This window comes from Kogia breviceps, chromosome 12 (assembly GCF_026419965.1).
Source record: "Kogia breviceps isolate mKogBre1 chromosome 12, mKogBre1 haplotype 1, whole genome shotgun sequence".
Lineage (NCBI taxonomy): Eukaryota > Metazoa > Chordata > Mammalia > Artiodactyla > Physeteridae > Kogia > Kogia breviceps.
This window is the reverse complement of record NC_081321.1, coordinates 25249252-25269273: the sequence shown is the minus strand read 5'-3', so window position 1 is coordinate 25269273 and position 20022 is coordinate 25249252. Positions and strand designations below refer to the sequence as shown.

At 39.0% G+C, this 20022-nt stretch overlaps 1 protein-coding gene across 16 annotated transcripts in view; it reads right to left on the bottom strand.

Moving 5' to 3' along the window:
- FGD4 (FYVE, RhoGEF and PH domain containing 4) overlaps window positions 1-20022 on the bottom strand; it is a 211744-nt gene that overhangs the window by 55794 nt on the left and 135928 nt on the right. For 9 of the 16 annotated variants that reach the window (XM_059080864.2, XM_067009035.1, XM_059080862.2 and 6 more), the window contains 2 exons: window positions 13633-13816; window positions 8777-9284 (listed from right to left, as the gene is read on the bottom strand). In XM_059080864.2, the coding sequence (XP_058936847.1) occupies window positions 8777-9284; window positions 13633-13816 (692 nt within the window). Of the gene's footprint in view, window positions 1-8776; window positions 9285-9940; window positions 10065-10168; window positions 10230-13632; window positions 13817-20022 lie in introns of those variants that run through there. The other 7 variants (XM_067009044.1, XM_067009043.1, XM_067009047.1 and 4 more) reach the window with 3 other exon arrangements.

Sequence of the window (20022 nt, the reverse complement as noted above, 5' to 3'; positions counted from 1 at the left end):
AGTCGAGGAAGCTGTGTCCTAGTGAGGCTGGGTAACCTGCCCAAAGTCACACAGCTAGTGAGTGACTAAGCTAGGATTCAATGCAGGTCTGTGAAAACAAAGTTCGTACTCTGCTACCACCTTTTTTTTTTTTTTTTTAATTGTGGTACACGGATCTCTCACTGTTGCGGCCTCTCCCGCTGCAGAGCACAGGCTCCAGACGCGCAGGCTCAGCGGCCATGGCTCACGGGCCCAGCCGCTCCACGGCATGTGGGATCTTCCCGGTCCGGGGCACGAACCCGTGTCCCCTGCATCGGCAGGCGGGCTCTCAACCACTGCGCCACCAGGGAAGCCCCCCGCTACCACCTTTTAACTAAGGGAACTCCTCCTGGATCTGGGGAACAAGAAAATGAGAAGGTAGGGGAACAAAACACAGATTTTGTGTTCTATTAAGATCATGCAGGGCTTCCCTGGTGGTGCAGTGGTTGAGAGTCCGCCTGCCGATGCAGGGGACACGGGTTCGTGCCCCGGACCGGGAAGATCCCACGTGCCACAGAGCAGCGGGGCCCGTGAGCCATGGCCGCTGAGCCTGCGCGTCCGGAGCCTGTGCTCTGCAACGGGAGAGGCCATACATAGCAGGGAGAGGCCCGCGTACCACAAAAAAAAAAAAGATCATGCAATAATGCCATAAGCAAGGTCACGTGATCTCAGGGAAGAGCTGTAATCAGGAAGAAATTTATCACCAGGTTCACATTACAAGAAAAAGAGCACGCCCACTATGACATGCAGGCATTATTCCTTTACCTGGTGCATAATATAGTGTCACAAGCATTAACAGTCTGGTGCTTTAACATGATCTTCCAGGAAGCTTTGGGAGCAAAATCCAAGCCTAATTGTGACCAGCACCACTATTTTTCGAATCTATGTCCTCTATACTGTTCATCCAATTCGAAAGAGGAGAAGAGGCAAGTGAGAACTTTTAATCTGAAGGTTTAAATTACTTCCTTTTAAGAGAGGGTGGGGAGGAGGGAGAAAGAGCCTGCACTGAGAAGGGCAATTTGGTTACTTGCACAAGATTAGACAGGAAGTGACAGCAAAGAGAGAAGTACTTTGCTCTTCTTACACCCAATTTAGTATACATTAGACTAAACTGTCCTTTGGGTTTAGCAGAAATTAAAGATCAGACACCAGGAAAATGTAATATATACTCACAATCAATAACTGAATTAAACTATCCCAAGCCTAGGCAGAATATCAAAGTAATAAGGTCACATAAATATTTCTGGTGATGATTCCCTAGAGTTAAAACTTTGTACACATTAGTGAGTGCCTCACATGGCATGAGGCATGCAAAGTTATCTCTGTGTATCCTGTAAGGGAGCACCTTAGTTTAAAATAGAACTGAAGGGCTTCCCTGGTGGCGCAGTGGTTGAGAGTCTGCCTGCCGATGCAGGGGACGCGGGTTCGCGTCCCGGTCCGGGAGGGTCCCACGTGCCGGGGAGAGGCTGGGCCCGTGAGCCATGGCCGCTGAGCCTGCGCGTCTGGAGCCTGTGCTCCGCAACTGGAGAGGCCACGACAGTGAGAGGCCCGCGTACCGCAAAAAAAAAAAAAAAAAAAAAAAAAAAAAAAAATCACATGCTTATGTACATCGTTTTACATTCCTACCCTCTTTCCTGAGCTCCAGATCCGTATTTCATCTGCCTAATTAATATCTCCAAATGGATGTCTTGCAGGTGCCATAAACTGAGTAGCATAAAAGTAACCTAATCAGCAACTCTACTCCCTCCCCTCATTCCAAACACAATCACTTTCCTTCTTGTCTGTCATCTCAACCAAGGCCTGCAGAGGTATACTAAAGTGCCGTGTCTGAGATCACATAGCTGGGAAGTAATGGGGCTGGGATTGGAACTCATCTCTTAATTCTAAAGCTTTCATCCTTAACCAATAACCCATAATGTCTCCAGAAGATTCCATTTCTGTTTTAGGTATCTTTACCTGGACATCCCACAAGTCCTTTAAATTCATTATGTCTAAATCCAATTAACTTTTTTGCCCCCCAAATGTTGTTCTTTCTATTCTCTTGTAGTTCAGTAAATGGTACACCGTCTGCCACTTCATCCAAGCTAGGAGTTGAACATGACTCATTCCCTACACCCAGTCACGCAGATCTCAGAAATCTCTCTCCCTTGTCCTAACCCTCTGCTTCGTCCAGGACCTCCTTTCACACCTGGACTATGACAGTTGCTTACTAACCATGTTCCCTGCTCCATCTGTTTTTCCTTTCATCTGAGTCATTTTTCTAAAACCCACAGATGTCTAATCATGTCACTTCCATGCTTTAATTAAATGCCTCTTAGGTCAGATAGTATTAAGCTTATGGAAAGTTTGAAATGACATGGGAAAATACCTTTTTAATCCTACAAAACAGGATGCAGAATGACCATACATTATGCTACTGACATATATATTTTTAAAAAAATATCAGCTGAGAAAAACAAGCTGGAATGTTAGATATCAAAGTATTTTTCTCTGGGTGGTGGAACTATGAGTGATTTTGTATTCTCTACGCTTTGCTGCATTTTCTTGATTTTCTATGAGGATTATTAATTTTTATTCAGACTTTAAAAAATCTTTTTAAAAAAGTCTCCATTGTTTTCAGGGGAAAAAATACAGCTTAGGCACACAAACCCATTGCAATTTATCCTTAGCTTACATTTTCTTTTTAAGCCTATCCTTCTACTCCCACACTCATTTCACTAGCCCTTTTGGCCTCTATTATGAGGCCAGAAAACCCCTAAACATGGCAGCTACCCTCTTGTTTCTACTTCTCACACCTGCTCGCAGCCTAGATAAGCTCCTCTTCCCTAACTCCCTGTTCCTGTCTATTCTGGACCACCAGCACCTCCCACTCCTCCTTCAAGCCCAATTCTGCTGCTTCTCAGCAGCCTGCCCCTCACCAGCATTCCTCCAGGCACAGCTGTTTTCTCATCTGTGTTTCCCAAGCCCTTTTTGCACCATATCATGCTGATTTACTTATGTCTTTCTCCCCTCAGCAGACTGAGGCTGTGTGGAAAGGGCTTGCCTTGTTCATTTCTGCTTCCGGCACCAAGGAGAGTGAGCCCGCACACTGAATTTTTAAAGTGAACAATAGGTGGTTTTATTCAGGTGCAGGCTCTCTGAAGCACACTTTTTCTCATTTCTTTCTTATATCTTTCCGACATACTCAACGGAGTCACCACAACATAAAGAAGTTTCTGAGTTCCCCATCAGTTCTAAGTGAATTATGAAAAGCTACCCTCAAGGCATTCATAAACTCTCCACATGGTTAGTGAGGAAACTTTTCCATTACTCTACACATCATTTTAAAATGCCTACGACTTTAGTTGGAGCTTTCATTAGAATACTGGCAACAATGAAAGATCAATTAATAAAGCTGGATAATTTCTTCGCTCGTGTTGCCTTTCACTTTCTTGGAATTAAAGCTGCTTTGGCAAAAGAAGAAACAGAGGTGTAATTTAATGCTTGCCTTCAAATCTAACAAGACCTCAACAGTTGTCCCCTTATCTTTCAAAAAGTGAACCAAAAGAAATTTAAAGCTTTATGGGTGGAGCGGCGTGTTGTATAAATTGGGAGACTGGGACTGACACATACACACTACTATATGTAAAATAGATACTAATAAGAACCTACCATACAGCACAGGGAACTCTACTCAATACTCTGTAATGACCTATATAGGAACAGAATCTGAAAATGAATGGATATATATGTATAACTGATTCACTTTGCTGTACAGCAGAAACTAACACAACATTGTAAATCAACTATACTCCAACAAAAATTAATTTAAAAAATAAAAAATGAAGGTTTATAAAAAAAGGACTTGTAGCCCATCATAAGAAATGGATAAGCAAAGTAAGCATTATGTTTTTTACCTCTCGGAAAGCTTTGATATCTCATATTACACCCTATAAAATTAATCAACAATTTTAAGAAATACAATTAAACTTAGTGAGGAGAAATTAAAGGAAAAAGAGGAAAAGTGAGTTAACTTGTATTACACCACTGGTTTTCTGTTTGCAATTTACTTCTTTTTTTTTAAAATCAAGACTCACTTTCTTTCTTTTTTTAAAATTAATTAATTAATTAATTAATACATATATTTTTATTTTTGGCTGCGTTGGATCTTCACTGCTGTGCGTGGGCTTTCTCTAGTTGCGATGAGTGGGGGCTACTCTTCGTTGCGGTGCGCGGGCTTCTCACTGGGGTGGCTTCTCTTGTGGCAGAGAATGGGCTCTAAGCGCGTGGGCTCAGCAGTTGTGGCCCACAGGCTCTAGAGCGCAGGCTCAGTAGTTGTGGTGCACAGGCTTAGTTGCTCTGCGGCATGTGGGATCTTCCTGGACCAGGGCTTGAATCCATGTCCCTTGCATTGGCAGGCAGATTCTTAACCACTGTGCCACCAGGGAAGTCCTGCAACTTACTTCTGAATGTGCTTTTCTGTCATTTTTTCCCCTAGGAGATAATTATCTTTCTTAACTTTTGAGTATGTTCAAAAGTTATAAACCCTCAAGGCTTATATAAAAATATAATAAGTAAAATAGCAATTAAAAAACCAGAATAAGCAGGAAATAAACATTTACGTTTTTTGAAAAATATGTTTCTATAAGTCTCTACATTGTGGACACCACCTTCATCTATCTGCCCACTTCACTACATAATTTCTTTCATTTTTGGTGAAAGGAAAGATTAACTTTTAAAAAATGTTTCTTTTGCATTCTTCATAAAATTGCTATCATTACAGATTTAATACATTGCTACTTTGAGCTTATGTTGGCGATAACAGAGATTCGTTATTTATATAAATGTTAGTCTTAAAAAGTGCATATCTACACACTGATATTTGGCTTGCTGTATGAAATACGGAGGAAGGAAATACTTTGAATAAATCTCAGAAAAAACTACCAAACAACCCATGGAAATATAACCTGTATATTAAAAAACTCGTGAAAACTGTGAAGAGAAATTTTCATTTCCACGGCACAAACTGATGCGTGCAGCATTCAACATAGTGCATTTCTACTAAAGCTCACCCACTGAAGCCTACAAATCTGAGAAAAGAGAAGTATTTTTAATGAAATTCATTCTAACCCATTTACCTGAGTCTCCTAATATAGTTTAAGCTACTTATGATAACCCAAATTCATCATGCCAAACAAGAATTATAATCCTGTTGTTATCCCCTGATTCCCTCAAGTACCATTCTGAGCGCGCACATGCATACACACTACAATCGTCGTTGACCCCTACCTTTCCGGTAACTTACAGGTTTTCGTATGTTTCCTTACAATATTGTATAGATGTTATGGAAAAACCCTAACGAACTTTTTGGCTCACCCCATAACACCTTCCTTTTAGTAGATTTCAATCTGTAATCTGCTGTAATACATGATTAACCTTAATTTAAAGATACTATTAACACGTTGTGGTTGAAAGCTAAAGGTATCATAAGGTGCTAAAATTTTTCTTTGATTCTGAGATTGTAAAGAATTATCTGCTTACTTTGAGGTATCTTAGATCACTGGTGCAAAAAGTTTAAACACTGGAATAGTGTTGCTTTGCTAAAGTATAGTAGAGTCAACGGTTTCAATGAGGTAGGTATTATCTTTTACATGGTAAAAATAACAGTATTCTATATTCACCACTGTTAAGTGATTCTTGATCAAAATACATCAGATAATCAGTGAAAGAGTTACACAAGCTGAGACTATTTTCAAGTCTGTACTCACTTATTAGTAATGATTGTTCAAGATATATTTTAATATGTATCTACTTTCCTGAACTATCTTTGCAATTCTATTGTACCCCCACTTTCCATCCCCCAAACCCTCATTCTTCCACTCCTGGCGTGCAATTCAGGAAATGTCCATTAAATTTAATTCTGGTTTAAATGAAAGCTAATACGACTATTCTGATGTAAATCTCTATATCAAGTTATATAAAGACGGAGGTAACTTTTTTTCAGTTGTCTGCATAGTGAAACTCAAATACTCCATGATGTCTTAGAAGTTCAACACATTAGATGGTTTAAGAAGCAGCTGACAATCTGGAGGGCTATGCTAACAAAGGAATATACCTACATACAACAGCACAGAATTATTGTATTATCACTAAGGAGAGACCTAAGATCAGGCTCAGTTTATATTCTTCAACTAAAGAATTTTAGAACCCTTTAATTAGAGAATTTAATTGATTTGTTCAAGGTCATAATGTTGGTTAGTGGATGAACAAGAAGTAGCATCAAGATTTCCTGGTTCCAATTGTTTAGTCTACTATATACTACTAACTTAAAAATTTTTTTAGTTTATTTTTTATTTTTAATACACTTAACATAAAACTTATCACCTTAATACTGCTAACATTTATGTTTGCATTTTGGAACAAGGAAAGGCAATGTAACAAACACTAATGCTTGCTACTCTAAAGCAGCAAAAGAGAACACATTGTCACCATGAAGAAATTACAGTCTAATACTCCTTTTCGAATGGGGGACTCATGTGGTATTTGGATCAATAGCTCTGCAGAGAAAATTTCCTTTTTCTTCCCACATATAGCATGTGCCAACCACTGCTTAAATGCCCATTAGGAAAAAGACCAGATGTACTATTCCATGTCTCACTAATTTAATAGGAAGCCCTATTAAGTCTCTCCCAGGGCTTCCCTGGTGGCGCAGTGGTTGAGAGTCTGCCTGCCGATGCAGGGGGACGCGGGTTCGTGCCCCGGTCCGGGAAGATCCCACATGCCGCGGAGCGGCTGGGCCTGCGCGTCCGGAGCCTGTGCTCCGCAACGGGACGGGCCGCAACAGTGAGAGGCCCACGTACCAAAAAAAAAAAGTCTCTCCTAAACCAAATAAGACTCATCTATGAAAATGTATACATAATAATATACGACAGGGGAAAAGAGGTAGTACCCAGCAACCACAGGCATCATCACCAATTACAATATTTCCCTTAATAAAAACAGCTCTTACTGTTTTACAAACACTTGCTGGTGGCATCATCCCAACTGTAAAAGGAGAGATGTGTCTTGAGTTCCTTGGTTCTAAACTTCTTTTCCATTCACCGTGATTTAAACACAGAGACACTAAAATCTACTACTATATCAAGATGTAAAGAGATTCACTTTGCAAAGTCCTGTTTCTTTAATGTTTCAGATATTGTTACCAAGTATGATTCACTTTCTCCCACTCACTTCCTTATTTAAACTTTCTCTGCTTGAGAGACAGCATTTAAAATTAATTCACTGACTGGAAGAAAATAAACTACTGGCTCTTTGCCTATTTGTGATTTTTTTCAGAATCACTGTAAACTGAACTATAAGACAGACTTCACTTTAAAGTTCTGAACACATCAGTCAATCATTTTTTACTCTAATATTTTAGTATCAGTCTCTTTGAAGGTCTGGCTATGTTAGTGCCACTTAAGATACAGCATCATAAAAAAAATTCTAAATAGATTTAGGACTTGGATTTATCCTTTACAAATTTTCCTATAATTGTCTAATTTTTATTATCAGCTCTCCTACAAAGATTGTCATTTATAATCTATAAGAGAGACTAAACAATGGAAACTTTTTTCTTGTCTTCAGAATTATAAACAACTCCCCACTCCAGGGAATGCTATGATAATGCTTATATACCATCTTTGATCCAAGAAATTCCAAGTGCTTTGTAAAAGCCATATTTATTGATCTTTCCAAAGCACTATATTGACATAAATAAAGAATACAAATGCAATGGTCTTGTTACTGAAGTTGTGTAAAAGTTTCGGCTATAGCACAGGTAGATAATGAACATATCTCACCAGCAAATCAGCTCTTTGTCAGCTCAGAAATCCCACTCAGGTGGTGCATCAAACTGCTGCTCTGACTAGAAAGGCATGAACTTCTAGTTTGCCACAGTCTCACCTCTCTCTCTCGTCTAGTCCTCATGGCCGCTGCATTCACTGACATTGCCTGCAATTAGGCATTTACACTTGTGACTTTTTGCATCAGGACACAACACCCGCCTGAGAGTCAGGGCGCAAGGGGTCTGGGCTTTTACTGTGAGCCTGGAAAATCACTTAAGCTTCCTGGGACTGTTTTTTCTTCTATAAATGAACTACTGAACCAAGACGGTCGTCAGGATTATATAATTTCCTGTTACTTAGACCATAAATATTAGGGATGCAGCCTTAACATCTGGGTGGTAACAAATAACATTGTCTTCCAATGGAAGTAAAAACAGTATGTGGTTTTCCTATATCAAAGTCTTCACACTGTTCTGAATCTTGAAATCATAATAGAGAGATCAACAGATATTACATAGAAGAAAAAGTGGAGTATCTCCTCAGAGTAGGGGAAACATGCATCGTCGGCTAGAGCTTGAAAGCTATTCATCCAGTAGTGTGGGTGGTCTGACTTATTCATCACATAAGTGCTATAAAATAGTTTTCAAACCGTAGTGGAAGAGTCAGTGCTCGAGACTTCCCCGGTGGTCCAGTAGGTGAGACTCTGCGCTCCCAGTGCAGGGGGCCCGGGTTCAACCCCTGGTCGGGGAACTAGATCCCACACGCATGCCGCGACTAAGAGTTCGCATGCAGCAACTAAGTCCGCATGCTGCAACTAAAGATCCTCTATGCCGCAACTAAACATACTGCAACGAAGATCCTGCGTGCCGAAACTAAGACCCAGTACAGCCTAAATAAATAAATAAATGTTTTTTTAAAAAAAGAGTCAGTGCTTCTTCCTACTTATGCTTTACCTTCATCTCATGGTGCTGGTCCAGCTGTTCCAGTTCTAGGGGGCTTTCTCCATCTTCCCTCTCTTGTACCTTGGCTTCTGTGTCTGCCCTTCCTTCTTCCAGGGGGAGCCCTGGGCCGACATGTAAAGTCCTGCAGCTACTGTCAGAAGCATTTTCATCACAGTCATTTGTTGTGGGGGATGCAGAGTCTGTGGCCGTTTCCTGTCTTTCTCCATTCACTAAGTTTGTATTGGGCAAGGGTTCAGAAGTTTGAATAGGAGTATCTGGGCTAAGACTGGCCGCTTTTTCCTCCTCACATTCCATCTGGTTTTGTGCTGCTACCATACCGTTAGCCACACAAGTCTGTGCACCCTGAGATTGATCTGTATCTTTTCCCTGCTTCTGTGGTGACTGTTGGGAGAGGAGTTTTTGCTGAGGTGTGGTTGTCAATCCATGCCTTCCTGGGGTTCTAGGCGCATTTAGGTTCACAGCAGAATCTTTTTTCAAACCACTGTAATTTGATAACGAGCTAAAAGATAAAATACAAAGGAAGTATGAAAATGTTGGCAGGGACAAGTTCTAGAATAAAAACAAATTTATTCTATGTGTTTAGGGATATTTAGTGAAGACATTTTTTTCCCCTCTGATGGTTTTCAAAACATAGGTAAGAATATTCCAGAGTAACTCTCAGTCTTTTAGGATGCTAAACATTTAAATAAAGATGGTAAGCCTGAGCTTTACATATAGGGTTAAAAACATTTCCTTGGGCTGTTTATTAATATAGCTAGTTAGTAAAGACTTAGATGTGCAAAATATTTAATAAGGCCATCTTATCCCAAGATTTTTACTTTCTTAACATTTTAAAAACGAGTACAGTTAGCCCTCAATTTATGAACAGGTTAGAAACAAAGGTTATTTTTCTTTGGAGAGCAGAACACATTTCTCAGAAACTTTATTGCACATGTTGCCTCACTTGTCTCTCTGCTTCCACACAGATCCTCTCCAATCTAGTCTTCCCAAGTTGGCCACAAAGATCAAACTCTAAGGGTTTTCCCAAACACTTGAAGGTAAATCTGGCATCTTGATCATGGCCTTTAAGACTCTATATACTGTAGCCCCCACTAGCCCTGGCCTCATTAAATGCTCTTCTCTCCTCACTCACTGTGCTCTTGTCACACTAGTCACCTGCTGTTCCCATCCCCAATAGGCAAATGTGCATTATCGAAGGGCATTTGTAGCTGCCATTCTCTCTGTCCAGGGCAATCTTCCCCAAGCCAATATGGTGTCGTTTACTCCTTCCCATCATTCCGGCTTCTGCTCAGACGTCACCCCAGAGAGGCTTAATCCCAACAGTACATTGGAATTTAACTGCCCATATATAACAATGTTCCTATGGAAATATTTATATAGTACTTCAATCTAGGATTCCAGCGAGGACAGACGTAAGACTGCGGACTCCAGTCTTGAAGAGACTCTTACGACCTAATGGGGAGAAAACACTGAAACAGACCAATGCTCTGTGATGGTTCAAAATGTGCCCGTCTTGCTCTCTGCTTTATCCCCACCTCTGAGCACAGCACTTGACACGTGACGGCGCTCAAACAATAGCTGAGGAGCAATGAGTGACTCCCCGTGATGGTGGTCATGGTAGTAATCCAATAATAGCAGCTAACACTTATTAACCGCCAGGAACTACATTAAGCCCTCTACATTGATCATCTTCTTTCATACTCATAGGGAGCCCACAAATAGAGAAACTGAGGCTTAGAAACTTCTATAATGGGGCCAATGCAACGTGGCTAACAAATAATACGGCCCGTGTTCAAACCGTGCAGTCTGACTCTAAATCCTGTAGTCTTAACCCCACATAATAATAATACACTGGAACAGGAAAGATGGAGTGAGGAACAGGTGAGCAGGCCACATACAAAATGTGGGAAGAAAGTCCAGGGCTGGCACCTTCCTCAGCACAAGCAGAGGTTATGGGGTGAGGGCTCATGGGGGATGTGGGAAAAGGCACAGCAGAAAGGTCCATGGACAATGCGGAGATGTGTGTTACTGTCTCCCTTCACTGTACTCCACCTCCCAGATACTGCTGATCTGGACTGGAGAACGGAACAGGGAATAACGACCGACAGTAAGAAAGCGATAAGAGAAGGAAAAAGACACAGTAAAGTTTATCACCACAGGAAGGAAAGGAAAAATCTGGTAGGGGAAAATGTCATCTAAAAGTTGGAGGCTGTCAGTATAAGTAAATGTGACACACTGCACTGTTGATATCTGTCTTCTAGGAGCACAAACCTTAGGCCTAATTTCCGCAAAAGCCCTTGAAGATTTGAATCAAACCGTCCTCCTTTCCCTGACACATCAGTGGCCAGCAACACAGTGGAAAGATCCTTAGCAGATCCTCTGAACCAAACTTTGGACTTACTTAGGATTTTTGGAAAGGACCACTTTGGATGACAAGTAAGAATTTCCTGTAATAAGTGACATCCAGGGGATACGTGTGTGTGTGGAGAGGTGTAGGATAAGGTGGGGAGGGAAGGTTTAGTAAAAGCAGCGGTTCAGCCAATAAGTAGCAGATTCCTGTAGATGACAAACCATGGGGAGAAACAGCTGGCCTTGCAGTGTCCTTGGGCAAAAACAACGTTCAGTTTTGTGAGAAAATGTTATTTACTTCTTTCTAAAATCCTAAAGTCTTTCATAGGTCAAAAATCCTAGTTTCTCTTACTCTCAAAAAATGAAAACAACGAAAAAATGGAATAAAAAACCACAGTAAAAAATAAATAAATAAAATTCACTTGCTCCAAATACATCCTTCAAATCACTCCTATTAATAAACCAGAGCTACTTAGATTATTGCAAAGAGCAAATCTGTGACGCATGGGTAAGGTTTTAATAGTGCCATATGGTCTTACATGACCCCACTGTAACAGACATTGGTTCTTCCTGTCAATTTACTGTGGTAAATCAGAGCCTGCAGAATCTCACTCTATTCCACCAAGTGCTAGTTTAAGCTGTAATAACTGGGGTAAAACCGGACAGCCACACTGCAGGCACATGGACCTCACTGAACAAGGAATAAAAACTTCCATTCAAGTCCTATAGATCCAATGCAACACTAACCCATACTTTTTAGGGCCTGTTCCTACTGGATATACCTCATTAAAAACATAATTATTTTTCATACTGGCAGTGGACTCTGCCACAGATAACATCCCTTCACCAGATTGGCCCAAATGCTCACATTACATCCTATCTGCTCTTAGAACAATTTTGCTTAAAATGCCATACATTACAGCACATCTCTCCTTAGAGCCAACCTTCAAGTTTTGCATCAAAAAATGACTTTGAATCTGTTAACTCTGAAAGAGTGAAAGAAAACTGATTTGGAAAAATATATTGGAAAAAGTTGATATGGAAAAACTGCATGTTTTGTGTATGGAGAGGAGGAATACAAAGAGTGGGTTACCAAAATAGTGAGCATCAGAGGACTCAGTCTTTGGAATACTAACCCATTCGGGGCTTCCCAAAGCTACCCCCAAATCTGAGGGTACAGGCTCTGGCATGCACCATGGATAGGGGTCAGGGCTCCATCCCCTCCTTTTATTATGCAGTTAGTGGACATGGCCCCGGGAATCTGCAAACATGCTATTGAATCAACTTGCCATGAGAAACAAAAAAATTTTCAATGGACATAAATCATTCTAGGAAAGATTACTATAATTTAAGATATCAAAGGTATTAAAAATCCTACTTCTGAGAGGGAGATGTTGAAGATTAAATATTTATGACTCAAATTCCCATAACTAATTAAGAACAAAAAATGAAGACAGGGTTCTGAACTACTTTTCTCTAGAACTTGTTAGTAAATATAGTCTCACAAATGAGGGACACTGCAGTTTTGTACCTGGTCACGATTTCCAGAAGATCTTAAAGTATTCCTAAGCTATGATTCATTACATAAATAACAATGCATCCTGCAAATAACTAATGAAATCACCTAATGGGAAACCATTCCCAAATATTACACTAGAATGAATGGAAATATTTGGCTTCAAGGATGAAAGTGAAGTTATACGTACTGTTTAATTATATACAGACTTTTGGTGATACACAATAAAATCCTCCTGATAAGATTTTTTTTTTAATTCTATTTAAGTCAGTGATGGGAATTCTAAGAAAAAACAATTGAGGGTCATATAAGTAGAAAAGCAACTTATGTGAGCTTTTTTTAATCTTTAAGTGAGAAATATACATTTCGGCTACCTTTGTGAACCATCAGGACTAAAGAATATAAAATTATACCTAATAAATACGAATGGAAATTTAGCATGAATTTTGTTATTGCCAGTATCTCTTCACAAACCTAGTACAGTACAGGGGTATGGGGAGAGGGGAAACAGGGGCTGAATGGATACAGAAGACCCACATTAAAGAAAATGGGTCAGAAAGAAGAGATGGGACAGGCCCACAGGAGTTCAATTCAAGCATATGAAGGGAGAAGCAAAGAAACAGAGACAACTTCCTGCATCTCCAACCCAGATATCTAGTGACCAATGGAATGACCCCAAGTAGTACCAACACACAGAGTGACACACACAGATACGCAGGAAATGAGATCTACACGGCACACAATGGGGTGAGAAGGCCGGGACACGGAGCACTGTACCCAGGTAATACATAACATACTATGAATGAGAATTCATGTTAGCACAAGATTAGCATTTTAAAAATTCACTCTTTCTAAAGGCCTACCAAACCTAACGGAATAAAATACTCTATTTTTTATTTTAAAATCTGTAACTGTATCATACTTTTTAACAAACCAGCTTTCTTCTCCCCTCTGCCTTCTCCCATTGTAAGTTAGCTCTTACCTGCCTCCTTCAAAGCGACTGATGAGATCTGATATCTTACTGGGTTTTTCTTTCGAGATACAAGAAGCAGAGGCAGGTTTAACTTCCTCCATCCTTGGTTTTGCACTAGATAAAGCTTTATGCCTGGGGGTTTGGTGTATATTGGACGAAGGTGAATTCTGCAGGTGTAGTGGCTTTGGAGGCACTGTAGAAAAAGAATCAATAGAATTCAGTATTTCACTGATATTTGTTCCCTAACAAAAGAATTCTGGTGTCCTGGGTGCAAAAATCTTTACCATTATCAACCTTTTGTAACGGGGCGTCAAATTTGTACTGAACCTTAACCAAGAGACCTTTATCTATCTTGGACATTTACTCTGTGTCCTGTAGAAATCCCATCTCCAAGATTCAAGTGGTTCTTTTAATTTTAAGTGATTTTAAATATGGCTTTATTAGACATCTATGGATCTACATATGGCTTTGACATTCCAAACTCTATTAGAGATAACATAGCAGTTATTTATCTACACAGAGAAAGGAAAGCACTAAATTTGAAACTAATTCCTAGACATACATTGCTTGCTATAAAACAGATTTTCTAATAACAGGGTGATAACAGATATACCAGAAACCAGAGCTAGTAGGTTAGACATAGAAGCCAACAAAAAAACCAACAAACGACAGTAATATAATATTGCACTACTTAGACCATCTTCCCAGTTAAAAGCACCTTATCTCATTCGACCTTAGATGAAATTTTTTCTTTACAGTCCTCTGAGGTAGATCATTATTTGCCTCCTATGTCTATGAAGTCTTAGAGAGCTTAAGTGATTGGCCTGGTGTAACAAGGCTGATCATATTTCATAACTGGTACCCAGACTCTAGCTTCTTCCATTATTAGCACTTCTCCTTATCATAAATCTGCAAAACGTGGTTATAGAAGTTCTATTACTATTGTCTGCTACATTAATAATTGCCTAGCATTAATATACCACAAATCATTTGGTTACTACTAAGTCCTCCACTCAATTAATAGAATAGTAACAGATCACTTCCAAAATACTAAAATCTACAGGTTTTCCCTAACAGATGAGAAATTCTGTAGATGAGAAAATATAATATGTCACAAATGTTTAATCAGTACAGGAATTACTTCAATTTTGAAAACTAATACAGTATCATTTTTCTCTTCAATTAACATTCTGGGTAAAAGAATATATAACTATACATGTTTTAACAAATCAAATAGAATCATCTCCTTTTTTCTTTTTTTAAACCCTTTTCCTAACTTCTGGAAAAAGGGTGGGGAATCATGTCTTCTTCTAATTACATGCCCCGTTTTCCCAGAGCTGCTTACCCTGGTTTTCAGTAATCTCATCTCTTTTATGAACTTAGCTAGCTGACAGCTGCCTGATGCTCACTGGCCCAGATTTCACCATTTCTGTGCCAGTTATCAATTCTTACAAAGAAGGGAGAAAAAACCATATACACACACACATATATATACGTGTGTGTGTGTGTATATATATATATAAACACAATGAGCTACAGGTATAACAATTTACCTCTTTCCGTGTTAACACAAACAAGAAAAAAATTCCAGTGAAAAAATGAAATTCTTCTTTTTATGAAAATGAGACTATTTTCCAAGACGTACTTGGGGTGGGGGTGGGATGGTTAGTATAGTATCCATTGGAAAGGAAGGGGCTTACACAAGTGTGACATTTATTCATTTTAAGGAAAAATTTCCTGTAGAACAAATATATACCAAAATAGTAAACCAGGACAGTATTCCACCCCCCAAATAGTTTTAATATTAGGAATAATTTCAATATTCCTAAACTAGAATATTCAAAGAAGTGAATGTGTTCTTTATCGTTCTGTGTGTAAAGACTGTTATAAAATAACTCTTCCATCTAGAGTTTACTCAGTGAACATTCTCTCTTTGATATTTGAAAGATGCGAATAAAATGATATGTATCAGCCAGTCAGTTTCTCAGAGATGACTCCACTGACTTTTCCCATCTCAATTATGCCTCTTTTATTTATTTATTTATTTATTTTTAATTTTAATTTTTTTTTTTTTTGCGGTATGCGGGCCTCTCACTGCTGTGGCCTCTCCCGTTGCGGAGCACTGGCTCTGGACGCGCAGGCCTAGCAGCCATGGCTCACGGGCTTAGTTGCTCCGCGGCATGTGGGATCTTCCCGGACCAGGGCACGAACCCGTGTCCCCTGCATCGGCAGGCGGATTCTCAACCACTGCGCCACCAGGGAAGCCCTATGCCTCTTTTAAACTGCATCATAGCACTGTGTACTTTTTCTCTGCAGTGCTTATAAATTATTATATAATTATTAAGTAGTAATAAGCAGTATTAAATAATAGATCAGCAATAAAATATTAAATACATTATAGATATAAAGCTTTTTCTTCCACAAGTCTGGAGTCCTGTGAGGGTAAGGAATATGTTTGTTTTGATCATAACTATATTCACTGTAACTACCTGCACAGAGCTTGGCAAATTTGTGGACTACATGAAGAAACTAATGTGTCATCAAGGAGCTCATACTCTAATGGGGAGACAGTTTAAAGATGTTGATAAAGCAGAGCACTGGGTATACAGTTAATTTAGAAGCACAGAGGAGGCGTCTATTTCAGCAAGAGAGACAATCCAAATGTGTATATTCATGGTTTATGATACATTTTAAATAAAAGAGCACAAATGCTACATGGTATATGACAAAAATCCCAAGAGGGTCATGAATGGCTAAAGTGTCAGAAACACTGTCTTAGAGGAAAACAATGCATACTCTGATGAAAAGACATAACTGACAAGTGAAAATGATTCTCTTCTCTCGCTCGCATCATTTTTGATTTTTCTTTTACACTATGGAGGTCAACATTTCCAAGTGCTCTCTGGACATCTCCTAGGTGTCCTATCAGCACCTCTGGTTCATTATGTCTGAAACTCTACTTACTACTTCTTCCCCGTGCAGCCCAAAGGATGTAAACAGGAAAAAGTGTTCAATCTAACCAATAATCAGAGAAATGCAAATTAAATCCACAATACCACTTCAGCCCCATCAGATTAACCAAAATTTCAAAATCTGACAATACCAAATGTCACTGAGGCTGTGAAGCAATGTGAACTAATACATTTTGAGAGGGATTATAAATTAATACAACTGCTAAGATCTCTCCCTCCCTCCCTTCTCTCTCTCTCTAAATACATATATATATATATATACATATATATATATATATATATATATATATATACACACACACAAACTTACACACATATATATATATTTCCAAAATATATATCATAGAGAAATTCTTACATATCTACACTGGGTTTTTAATTTTTTTTAAACTTTTTTTTTGATCCCAACAAATATTTATTGAATACCTATTAAGTTCTATGCACTTTGACCATATCAATGAACAAAGGGAAAGATAAGAAACAAAAAACATAATAAGTAAACCATGTATCAGTAGGTAGTAAATGCTAAGAGGAAAGGTGAGGGGGCTAAAAGAACAACACAGGGGGTCTGGAGTGTAGGGGGTGGGGGAAAAGGGCATACTGCAGTGTTAAATAGGGTGTTCAGAGTGGGTCTCTTTGAGAAATTCAGATTTGAACGAAGACTTAAAGAAGCTGAGGGAATTATTTGGGGAAGAGCATTCTACCAGGTAGAGTGAAAGCTAGAGAGACCAGTGGAGGCCAGTGTGACTGGAGCCAAAGGAACAGGCAGAGCAGGTATTGAGGTCAGAGGGAGGGCCTGAGAAGGCAGAACCTGTGGAGTGCTGTAAGGATTTAAATTCCTGTAGAGCTCTGAGCTGAGGGATGATATGATGTAGCTTAAATTCCAACAGCACCACACTGGCTGCTAGGTAGAGAATGTAGGGAAGTAGGGTGGAAGCAGGGTAGGAACAGGGAGAAGAGTTAGTGATGCTGAAAGCTCGGCTTCCGTGCACTGGTGCCGTACTGAATCTCAGAGACAGAGTTTTGGGTGAAGTATAAAAGAATCGCTTTATTGCTTTGCCAGGCAAAGGGGGCACAGAGGGCACCTGCCCCAAAAAGCTGTGTCCCAACCTAGGAGGATTTGACGAGGAGTTTTATAGCAATGGGTCAAGCGTGGGGTTGCTGATAAGATTAGGGTGTGTGCAGGGCCTGCACTCCTCTAATCTGGTCTCAGGTAATCTTGATGAGTTTTTCTGGTTCCTTTAATGCAGCCTCAGTTGGAATTCTCTGGTATGAAGAATGCTGACATCTTAAAAAGCTTAAAGACATAGTTCTGTGTATCCCTTGAGGTGGAACCAGAACTTTTCCCCAAGGCTGCACTATTGTTTCTTGGCTGCCTCTCCCTTGTCTTTGAATCCCTTCCCTTCCTGGATTAGCAATGGTTGGAATCTGTCCTTTGGAACGCAGAGAAGGTCATGGAGGCTGGAGTCAAGAAATGGGGGACAGAAAGGCTTCAGTGCCCAGGAGCCCCACAGGGTCCTGCTTGGTTTCATTATGAGGTTACTATATAATGGTGTTTAAAATGAGGCAGTGAGAAATAGTCAGATTCCAGATATATTTTTAAATTAGTTTTCCTGGGAAAAAAAAAAAAAAAAAGTAGTTTTCCTGAGAGATTAAACATGAGGTTTGAGAGAAAGAAAGAAGAATCAAGAATGACTCAGACATTTGGCCTGCCCAACTGGCAGGATGGAACTGTCATCAACTGAACACAATAGGTAAAGCAATTTCTGGAGAGATCGGTAGTCTAGTCAAGGACATGCTAAGTTTGAGATACCTAGTTGACTATAAGTAAAAGGGGCTCTACTATAGCCAATTTTATGGATAGTAAATAAAACAAAAATTTTAATTATTCAAAAATTTCAAAGTATGCAAAATAATTATTGAGAATGAAAAAGAAACTAATTGCCACTGTCTACTGAAAGAAAAATGCATATGAAAAGTTATGTTAAGTTTTATTCAAGGACCTTACTAAGGACTCAAGCCAGGGAGACAGACTCTCAGCCCTGAAGAACTGCTCCAAAGAGGTAAAGGAAGAACCAAGATATGTATGAACTTTTTTTTTGCTGGGAAAAACATGTAATCAAGCACAGAACGATTACTGCTAATCACAAAGAATAGACAGACATCTCAACTTAATGATTTTAGTGCTTTTCTATGTAGGGAAGATTCAAGAATCTGGGGTCACTGGAATTTTTCCTTAGATAGGTATCTTAACTATCTAGAGGATGGTATATCCAAGCAAAGAATGCTTCCTGTTTTTCTCCATCCTAAATTCCTCTCAGGGTGTGCAGTTGGTGGGTTATTAGCTTGATTACCGTAGAATTGGAATGGCAGTAACACTTTTTTTCTTTACACCAGTTTAAGTTTGGGGACTACCATTTGTAACATATTATACTTTAAGAATGAAACATTACACATACAATGCTTTACTTTAGAAGCAGATGAAATGAGTAAATTGAGTGTATTTACTTAAATTATTTGAACAATAATGTGGCTTTCAAAGTTGATGAAAATTTTTTAAACATTAAGGCTTAACGATTGAGAAGTGACACTATGTGGGCTTTATCAAAATAATTAACTATGGAGAATGTTGTAGATCAAAGCTCCTAAGAGAAAAAGTACAACTATCTTTAATTGCTAAGACATTCTTTTGAGTTATGTCTAGCATGGCAGAAAATAGGCCAATATTAAAAGTGGTTAACAAGAAAGACATATTGGAGTTGCTAAGTAATTTGTTTGACTGGTAGGATTGGTAAGAAGTGAATAAACCATTGTTTCCCAAGGCCTTAGGGTATTTTCTGAGGCAAAACAAGCCCTAACTATAGAAGGAATCCATTTCAAAAGCTACAGGCTTAGATTCAAATGAAAGCTTATCTAATCTAAAATTTAGCTCTTTTATCCTTTTGGAAAATATAATTCTTCAAAAATATCTACTTGTTAGTAATTTTAAAAACTGAGATATAATTGACATATAACGTTATATTAATTTCAGGTGTACAGCATAATGATTTGATATTGGCATATACCACAGTAAGTCTAGTTAACATCTGTCAACACACATAGTTACACGTTTTTTTTTTTCTTGTGATGAGAACTTTTAAGATCTCTTAGCAACTTTCAATTATACAATACAGTATTATTGACTATAGTCACTATCTAAAGCCTCAGGATTTATTTACTTATTGGTAATTAATAAACACAGAAACATAAACTTGATGTTGTTCCAGACACATTACTACATAATCACCACTAATAAAAGTAGTCAGTTCTCTCCTTTTAAACATCACCAAAATAAATTGTAACCATGATATTATTAGCACTCCACAGGAGAAACAAACACATAAATAGATTCAATTATGAGCTATTTTTAGAATCTAGATCAGAGTTT